The 10344-nt window shown below is 39.6% G+C and overlaps 1 protein-coding gene across 1 annotated transcript; it reads right to left on the bottom strand.

Moving 5' to 3' along the window:
* Positions 1–202: 202 nt before the first annotated feature.
* Positions 203–4372, bottom strand: LOC143260735 (uncharacterized). Its single transcript, XM_076527244.1, has 7 exons — positions 3971–4372; positions 3531–3885; positions 3160–3344; positions 2597–3004; positions 2212–2433; positions 1175–2142; positions 203–725 (listed from the first exon to the last, which is right to left on the bottom strand). The coding sequence occupies exons 1-7, from the start codon at positions 4370–4372 to the stop codon at positions 203–205; spliced, it is 3063 nt and encodes a 1020-aa protein (XP_076383359.1).
* Between the last annotated feature and the right edge of the window lie 5972 nt (positions 4373–10344).

Raw genomic sequence — 10344 nt, 5'->3', positions numbered from 1 at the left:
ATTATATACAGTTTACATCACCGTCGTTGCCCGCTGACGGAACCGACGAAAATGTAAACCGATATCTTAATATCTTAGTACTAAGTAAACTATAGATTAATTTTTGTTCGAGGCTAAAATTTCAACAACGCCCGATCACAACTGAGGATCGCTTCGGCGATCCTCTCCGCGTTACCGCCGATCGCCTTCCTTTGTTTCTTTCTCATCGCGCTCTCGGCGTCCTACACTCGGCCATTCCTGCATACTCTTCGTTCTCCGAAGAGTTCACATCATACGGCTTCATACAGTCAACCGCAGTTGTGGTGATACGAGACCCTTCGCTGCCTCCTACACGGATGACCTCGTACTTATCATTACGTCTGACTCCGGACACTCGATTTGGTCCGAGAAATTTCGCTTTCAATTTAGAGCCAGGATCGTATTGAGTCTTTTTAATTACGACTAAATCGCCTACCACATACTTCGTTGGCGCTTTACGTTTCTTATTGTACACCCGTCGATTCCCTTCTTGTATTTTTAACAAGTTCTTCTTCGCATTGATCCTTAACTCGCTACGTTCGTTATCAAAATTATCCACTACTTCTTGCTGTATTATATCCAAAATTCGTATATCCTCCGCTTGTCGCATTTTTGTTCCGAACATTAATTCAAACGGGGACATGCCGATACTTCGCTGATAAGTACTATTTATGCTACGCTGTACACGGTCTACCATGCGATACCACCTATCCGAATTATTTAAACATAGTTTCGTCAATACTGGTATAATTATTATGTTTACCCTTTCGACCTGTCCATTTCCACATGGAACACCCGTTGTAACTAGAATATGTTCAATGTCTTCCTTGTCACAATACTGCTTAAAGTCGGCTGATGTAAAAGCCGCACCGCGATCCGAAATTATACGCGCCGGATTACCAAATATTTTTTGTTGATTGTCTAATACTTCTTTTGTATTGGTTGTTTTTGTTGGTTAAAGCCACGCAAATTTGGAGAAGCCATCGAGTATTACAAAAATGTACTTATATGCTTTACTTGTGCTTGTCATTGGTCCTAAATGGTCGATATGATAAGTCGATAACGGTCGATCTCCCTTTGAATCGGTGTCAGTTCACCCTCGGCTTTCCCTTTCCTTCTCTCTGCTAAAATACACGGAACGCAACAACTAATAAACTTCTCGAGCTTAGCTTCTAAATTAGGTATGTAATACTCGTCTTTTATTCGCTCCGTCATCTTTTTTATTCCAAAATGTCCATTTTCATGTACTTTTCTAATAATTTCTGTAACCATCATGGCTGGTAGAACGATAACTTTTTTGTTATTTATTTCTTTCATTAACACGCTGTTTTCTATAATATAATTTTCGTAAGGTTCCGTTCGTAACACTTGCTTTATCACACGAATACGTTCATTTTCATCTTGTTTCTTACGCACTAACGCTAATACAGTATCTTCTACTATTAAAACTGGGTAACGACTTAACGCATCTTCATGAGGCAACTGTGAGCCTGGGCGGTGCTCGACTTCGTAATCAAATTCTTCTAGAATTAATGCCCATCTCGCTATCTTTGGCGATGGATTGAACTTGTGCAGAGTCTTACGCAATGTATCGCAGTCGGTAAATAATTTAAACTTTATTCCTAATAAATATACCCTAAACTTTTGTACGGCTTTAATAACAGCTAAAATTTCGAGTTCATAGGAGTGATAATTTCTCTCCGCATCCGAAGTCTTCCTACTCATGAAATAAACTGGATGAAAATGTTTCTCGTCAACGTCTTTTTGCAACAATATTGCACCGTATCCGTCTTTACTTGCGTCGGTATGCAATTCTGTAATTGCCGCAGGATTATAAATTCGCAATGTCGGTTTATTAGCCAACGCTGCTTTCAACATTTCAAACGATTTTAGCTGTTCTATGCTGAAACTAAATTTAACGTTGTCCTTTCTTAAATCTGATAAAGGGCGGGCTATTTTGGCATAATCGCGAATAAACTTTCGGAAGTATCCTGTGAGTCCTAGAAAACTCTGAATTTGTTTCCTAGATGAGGGAGTTGGAAAATATTGTACTGTTTTAATTTTCGCTGGCGATGGATATACGAATCCATCTTCTATTTCGTAGCCGAGATATTCTACGCGTTTCTGCAGAAATGTGGACTTTTTCTAATTAATATCTAAACCATTTTCTTCCGCGACTTTTAACGTTTGAACCAGCTTCTGAAATGCATCTTCATTATTAACGTCAGGTACGATCAGATCGTCCATGTATGTGAGAACAACTTTACACGCGATTAGATGTTTAAAAACTTCTTGTATAAATCTGAGAAAAACTGCAGGACTATTACAAAGACCAAAAGGGGTTTTCGCGAACTCGTATTGTCCGCTCGGAGTCACGAATGACGTATATTTCTGACTTTCCTTTTCTACTGGTACCTGAAAAAACCATTCTTCAAATCAATCACCGAGAATACCCGAGCACCCGCTAACGCATCCAAACTATCTTCTATAAGCGGCATCGGAAATCTATCCCTAACTATCTGTTTATTTATCTTGCGATAATCGACGCAGACGCGATACTCGCTGCACACCGCTCTACAACCATTCCTTGATTCGTTCGGACGTCCTTCTCTTTCGGCGATAATCGTCTCGGACGAGAGTAGATGGGATCCTGGTTTCGTAATACGATCTTGGTCTCGACTGCTGTCTTCACACACTCAGCGGGCTTATAGTTTGAAACTACGGTCTTTAACTTATCGTCGTAGGAAGTGTACGCACTTAACTCGTCTTTTTCGATAAAATCTATTGATAATAAGTCAATAATGTCTTTATCTACGTTAGAGTCTCTCTTATTCGTTTCACTGTGTTCGATATAGCTTTCACTTTTATTGTCGCCTGCTGTTTTCACCGTTATCAGCCCCTTATTAATGCATAGTTCCACTCGATTTAAAAAATCACGTCCTAGTATCACTTCCATGTCATGGATTCTCGCGGAACCACCAATATGCTGCTCATGTGTTCGTCCTCGTCAATAACCAGTTTCGCGTCAAATCGCCTGATCGGGATAATTCTCGCGTTACCGAATCCCGTGAGCGTGCGCGAGGTTTCGTTTAGCCGCACTTTGCCTATTTTGTCAAAAAGATCTTTTCGAATAAGGCTTACTTCACTACCTGTGTCTACTAATGCGCAACACGTTACATTGTCAATGCTCACTCTGAGTTCGCCGCCGTTACATGGTATAGAGTTCACCTTCGCCCCACTTTGCTTCGATTTCTTTCCTTCGGAACAATTTGGTGCAATGTGACCGAAATTGTTACAATTAAAACATTTTAGTCCTTTTGCTTTGTCTGGGCAGTTTGAATACTCATGATCTATCGAACCACATCCGTAAGAATGAGTCTTGCCGTATTTGCCATGAGGTATTTTCTTTTTCTCTATTTCTGCTTATTTGATAAACGGCTTCTTGTTTTTCATCATCTTTTCTTTCCTTCTGTCGAAGAGTTCCAAACGTTTCCTCATTTCGTGTAACGAACATGCACCATACAACATTGTTTTGATCATTTCTTCGTCCTGTATTCCGTTGATGATGTGTTCTATTAGTGCTTCGTCCTCCACGTTTCCTTGGCTTGCTATTTCTTGCAGGGCACCGATGTATTGCCGTGCTCTTTCGTTTTGTCTTCTTCTTCGTTTTGCAAGCTGCGCGTGAACTATGGCACTATTCACTTCGGTCTTAAACTCATGTTTTAATCTTTTCTTTAATATCTTCCATGAAGTTAAACCCGTTTCGTACGTTACGAACTGTTTAGTCGAACTTTTCAGCATACGTTTAGCATACAGTAGCATCTGCACATCGTTCCATTCCAATAATGTGCTCAAATTCCTCAAAGTCTGCGATCCATTTTTCAATTGGCAGTCAATCGTCTCCCGTAAAGTACGCTAGACTTTCGTCAATGTCTTTTATCGTAAATTTAACGCCACGTGTAGCACGTTGCTTGCGTGTCCACTCTTTACTTTTGTGTCTTGCTGACCTCGTCGCGTCCTTGCTAGATGCATAGGTATCTTCATCTGAAACGTCGCTTTCCGCCTCCTCGCTGTCGGAAACTTTTTCCGCTGTGTTCCTTTCTAATTGTTTTATTAGTATGTTCCTCAATTCCTCTTTTTTACCAATGGGTTTTATGTTTAACTTCATTAATTCACGTTTCAGCTGATCCACTTTCATTCTCTTTATTCTGCCTTCTGTGAGTGCATCGGTCGTTTCTCCGCTTGCGTCTTTCCACTTTTCTTTTGCGGAGTTCACCACCGTTTGGTCGAGAATATCGTCTATCTCTTCTGACGTTGTACTACGCGTTTCAACCATATCGCTTCTTTTCTCCATCGCCTCACACAAATATTCCACACGCTTATCGCAAATCTTCTTACCGAAATTCGTCACTTTCGACTTTTGCAACACAACTTATATTGCATTTAACGATTTCGACATTGTATAACTTTTACGATATTATCTGTCGTCAATTCACTTCGATCCCAGGACAAGCCCCCACTTGTAGGATCGGGTTTTAGTGATTGACTCCCGCAATATCGCAATAACATTATAACGAAAAAGCAACTTTATTAATAGAACAAAAACGAAATACAGTGACTCGCACTTTACCGGATTGACGCCCGATTACAACTGAGGATCGCTTCGGCGATCCTTTCCGCGTTACCGCCGATCGCCTTCCTTTGTTTCTTTCTCATCGCGCTCGCGGCGTCCTACATACATATATGTTCTTATACGACTAATTCAATACGTCGGAGGACGTGACACGAAACAAACGATATGGCTTCAAATTCATGCGAAATGAACAATTTTAGCTTCCAATTCATGCGAACTACACGATTTCGCGTCAAATTCATGCGAACTACACGATTTCGCGTCAAATTCGTGCGAAACACATGATATAGCTTCAAATCAATGCGAAGTAGGAGGCTTAGCTTCAAATCCATTCGAATCAAATGGTTTAGCTTCAAATACTTGTGATATACATGATTTAGCTTCACCTGCATGCGAAACAAACGAGTTAGCTTCAAATCCATGCGATACACATGATTTAGCTTCAAATCAATGCGAAGTAGATGGCTGAGCTTCAAATCCATGCGATACAAATGGTTTAGCTTCAAATACTTCTGATATACATGATTTATCTTCAACTGCATGCGAAACAAACGAATTAGCTCCAAATCCAAGCGAAACACACGATTTAGCTTCAAATTCATGCGAAACACATGGTTTAGCTTAATATTCATGCGAAACAAATGGTTCATCTTCAAATACTTGTGATATACATGATTTAGGTTCAACTGCATGTGAAACAAACGTGTTAGCTTCAAATTCAAGCGAAACACATGTTTCAGGTTCAAATCAATGCGAAGTAGAAGGATTAGCTTCAAATACATGCGAAATGAATGGTATAGCTTCAAAAAATTGTTTTATATATGATTTAGCTTCAACTACATTGCGAAACAAACGAGTTAGATTCAAATCCAAGCGAAGCACATGATTTAGCTTTAAATCCAAGCGAAACGCATGATTTAGCTTCAAATAAATGCGAAGTAGGAGGCTTAGCATCAAATCCATGCGAAACACATGATTTAGCTTCAAATTCATTCGAAACACATGGTTTAGCTTAATATTCATGAGAAAAACAAATGGTTGAGCTTCAAATACTTGTGATATACATGATTTAGCTTCAACTGCACGTGAAACAAACGAGTTAGCTTGAAATGCAAACGAAACACATGATTCAGCTTTAAATCAATGCGAAGTAGAAGGCTTATCTTCGAATCGATGCGAAACAAATGGTTTAGCTTCAAAGACATATGACGTACATGATTTAGCTTCAACTGCATGCGAAACGAACGAGTTAGCTTCAAATCCAAGCGAAACACATGATTTAGCTTCAAATCAATGCGAAGTAGAAGGCTTATCTGCGAATCGATGCGAAACAAATGGTTTAGCTTCAAATACATGTGATATACGTGATTTAGCTTCAATTGCATGTCAAACAAACTTGTTAGCTTCGTATTCAAGCAAAACACATGATTCAGCTTCAAATCAATGCGAAGTAGATGACTTAGCTTCCAATCCATGCGAAACGAATGATTTAGCTTCAAATACTTGCGAATATAAGTGATATAGCTTCAATTGCATGCCAAACAAACGAGTTAGCTTCAAATCCAAGAAAAACACATGATTTAGCTTCAAATCAATGCGATGTTGAAGGGATAGCTTCAAATCAATGCGAAACAAATGGATTAGCTTCAAATACTTGTGATATACATGATTAAGCTGCAACTGCATGCGAAACGCACGAGTTAGCTTCAAATCCAAGCGAACGAAATGATTTAGCTCCAAATCAATGCGAAGGAGAGGGCGTAGTTTCAAATCCATGCGAAACGAATAGTTTAGGTTCAAATACTTGTTTTATACATGATTTATATTCAACTGCATGTGAAACGAACGAGATAGCTTCAAATCCATGCGAAACACATGCTTTAGCTTCAAATCAATGCGAAGTAGAAGGCTTAGCTTCAAATCCATGCGAATCAAATGATTTAGCATCAAATAATTGCGAATATAAGTGATATGGCGTCAGTAGGTATATAGGTTGCGTTCTGCAATCAAGGGCGAGGTGATGGCTGTGACGGGGGCTGGGGGGTGGGTAATGGGAAGGAATCGTCATCGTGAGCGGCACGCGTCGTGTGGACGGGGGGAAGTCACCGATAAGGAGTTTTGCGGTTTTGCATCCGGAGAGGCTCTCGGATGCCTTACCCGGAAGTTGAGATGGATGCATTGCAGCGGTTGTTCTCTCTCTCTTGCAAACGATGTGGATTTTCTCGCTCGTTGAGGAAGTATTTTGAAGTGAGGCGCCATGCATATGTAGAAGTTTGCGGTTTTGTATCCGGAGAGGCCCTCGGATGCTTTACCCGCGCTTGCGAAGCGATATCGGTGATTTTGATCTCGTTTATTAGATTTATTAAAGTAAGGTTTTTTATCTCGGTATAATATTGTAGAGAGCGAGAGAGAGAGAGAGAGAGGGGAGGATGCAGCGGTTGTTCTCTCTCTTGCAAAAACGATGCGGACAGAGAGAGAGATGTATTTTTTCCACCTTGCAACGTTTTGTTGTCAAATCCTTTCCATGATTAGTGATTTTGGAAGTCTCCTTATCCCCGGTTTTTTCTTTGCAGTAACGATGTGGACAGAGAGAGATATTTTTTTCTCTCTCTCGTTTACTGTTTTTTTGCATATTTGCTTTTCCCTCTGCAGCGAACATTTTATTCGCTACTGAGTTGGGAATTGATATGGAATTTGAACGTGTCATTGTTGCAATCGTTTGCAACGTCGAAGAAGTTTGTGGTTTTGTATCCGGAGAGACTCGCGGATGCTTTACCCGGGAAGTCGCTTGCGAAGCGATATCAGGATTTTGGTCTCGTTGAGATTGATTAAAGTAAGGTTTTTTTATCTCGGTTTTTTTCTCTTGGACCGCATTCTCTTTTGCAGCAGTTTCTCTATCTTGCAACGATATGGATGGAGAGATGTATTTTTCTACTTTATCGTTTTGGAGAGAGAGTGAGATGGATTATAACGATGTGAGAGAAGTGCATGTGTGCATGTTAATAAATAGACGAAGTCTAATGCGGAGCAAATCAAATCGTTGTGAAAAAGTGAACAAGCACCTTCTAGTGAAAAATATTTTTAAGTATGTCAAAAGTGGACTTTATAATTGATATGGATGGATTTAATATGCATAAAAAATTTGTTTGCAAAGAAATGGCGATCGCGAACGTGCATACAGGCTACGCTGCCCGCTACGAGTTTGAGTTAGACGTTCAATACAGTGATTTGAGCGATGCTGACAGGAAATCTGCATGGTACGTCACGAACTTCATTCATGGGATTCCTTTCAAAAATTTTTCGGGGCGAAAGAATTATAATCAGATAGATATTTCAACATTAATTAAACTTTTAATTCGCGATTTCAAGGATCCCGTAATCGCGTATAAGGGGGGTCATATTGAGAGGGATTTATTGCGCGAAATTGGCGTACGACATGTAAATTTAGAATCTTTTGGCTGCCCTAAATTCGAATCTTTGATCGCGGACCCGAAGTATACGTCAATAGACCCACCATGCAGGCTTCATTGTTGGACGTCTAATTCAAACTCGAAGCGGAAGGCACCGCAATATCACTGTACCCTCAGTGAGGTGCGAATCTTTCGCAAATGGTACTTGCAAGGTAATTTTTTATTTATTTATTCTTTATTTTTTATTTTTTACAATTATTTTCATTTCTATGGTGCCTTTTTGCAGGAATAGAGCGAAAAACGTAAGCCTGTGTGCACTCCTCAGCGAGGTACGAATCTTTCGCAAATGGTAGCTGCAAGGTAATTTTTTTATTTTTTATTTTTACAATTATTTTTCATTTTTATGGTGCCTTTTTTGCGGAAAGAGAGCGAAAAACGTAAGCCTGTGCGAATTTTTTTTGGTCGAGGTTATGTCCTCGGGAGAAAAAATTGTAACAACGTGCCGATCGGTGCTGATACGATGGATGAATTAAGAGCATCATCCTGATGAGGAGGAGGCTTACGTTTGCCATCAACGGTTCAGTATTACTGTGTCATCAGTGAGGTGTGCGTCTTTCAGAAGTGGTTCATGGAAGGTAACGTATTTTTTCCTTTTTTTTAGTTACTATTATTTTTCATTTCTATGGTGTCTTTTTTGCAGAAAGAGAGCGAAAAACGTAAGCCTGTGCGAATCTTTTTTTGGTCGAGGTTATGTCCTCGGGAGAAAAAATTGTAACAACGTGCCGATGGGTGCTGATACGATGGATGAGAAGAGGTATGTATAATAATTGTTATTTAAAAAATTAAAATTTATTTTTTTAAATAATTATTTTTTAATTAACAGCGTCTTCTTGAAGAGGAGAAGGAGGAGGAGGAGGTTTGCGATTGCCATCAACGGCTCAGTATCACTGTGCCCTCAGCGAGGAGCGCGTCTTTTGGAAGTAGTTCATGGAAGGTAACGTATTTTTTTTCCTTTTTTAGTTACTATTATTTTTTCATTTCCATGGTACCTATTTTGCAGAAAGAGATAATGATGGATTATCGACGCGAGGAGGATAGGCTTCGAAGTTTTGAATTTTGGCCAATTGAATATATTCAGCCGGAGGAGCTTGCAGCCGCAGGATTTTACTATCTGGGGCAGGACGATTTTGTTGCATGTTTTGCATGCGACATCGAATTGCATCGGTAGCAGCATCACGACAAGGCTATGTCGGAGCATCATTTCTGGTCAAGAAATTGCCCATATGTACTGGGGGAAAATTGCGGCAACGTGCCGATCGGTGTTCATCCTACAATCATTTCAATATCACCACCACCATCAAGAAGCGGTGTGGACGAGTGCAGTATCTACGATTATACCATGGATGAGAAGAGGTGTGTATAACAAATGTTATTTTAAAGAAATTAAAATTTATTTTTTAATAATGATTTTTTTTAAATTAAGAGCGTCATTCTGAAGAGGAGGAGGAGGAGGAGGAGGAGACTTGCGATTGCCATCAACGGCGCGTCGGCGAAAGAAGAAGAATAAGAAGATTATATATTGATGTTGATCATATTTCGAAATTTGAATAAAAAAGGATAAAGGAAAACATACATTAATATACATTTTTTTAAAATACCCACAATCCTATCCAAAATTTCTTTAAAAATTATAATTATTTCTTATTGTAGCTACTCGGTTAGCGGTTTGTTCAGGGGGTGAAGAGAGAACATTTTTTATGATAGGACATATATACAGGGTGTCCCACAATTATTTTAACAGCCGAAAATGAGGGGTAGCTGAGGTCATTTGAAGTAACTTTTTCCTTTGCGAAAATGCAATCCGCGGCTTCGTTTGCGAGTTATTAACGAAAAACACTGGCCAATGAGACGAATTGGCGCGAACCATATGGTTATCGATCGGCCGAGCGGCACGTGCGTTTACCGCTGAGTTTGACAGTTGAAGGAGGGTCTGTGTGCGGCGTCCGAATCAATGAACAAGTCACGGAGCATGAACTTTTGATATTTTTTTTTACCACGTGACAGTGATAATTTCAAGAAAAACGCTATTCATCCTTATTTCAGAATGTCTGAAGAATGTTTACTAAATTTTCGGTCCCGAAATAATATGTAGTTTAACCGTGACAACCGTTTTAATTTTCTGGTGTGCATGACACCTCGTGTGTACCATATGAAATTTTTATGCAAGGTGTACAGTGAAGATTAACGAATGATTTGACCCAAACATTTGATTCGCGACAATGC

The sequence above is a fragment of the Megalopta genalis genome, chromosome 17 (assembly GCF_051020955.1).
Source record: "Megalopta genalis isolate 19385.01 chromosome 17, iyMegGena1_principal, whole genome shotgun sequence".
Taxonomy (NCBI): Eukaryota; Metazoa; Arthropoda; class Insecta; order Hymenoptera; family Halictidae; genus Megalopta; species Megalopta genalis.
Note: the sequence above shows the minus strand (reverse complement) of the source record. Positions and strands in the feature narration are given on the sequence as shown.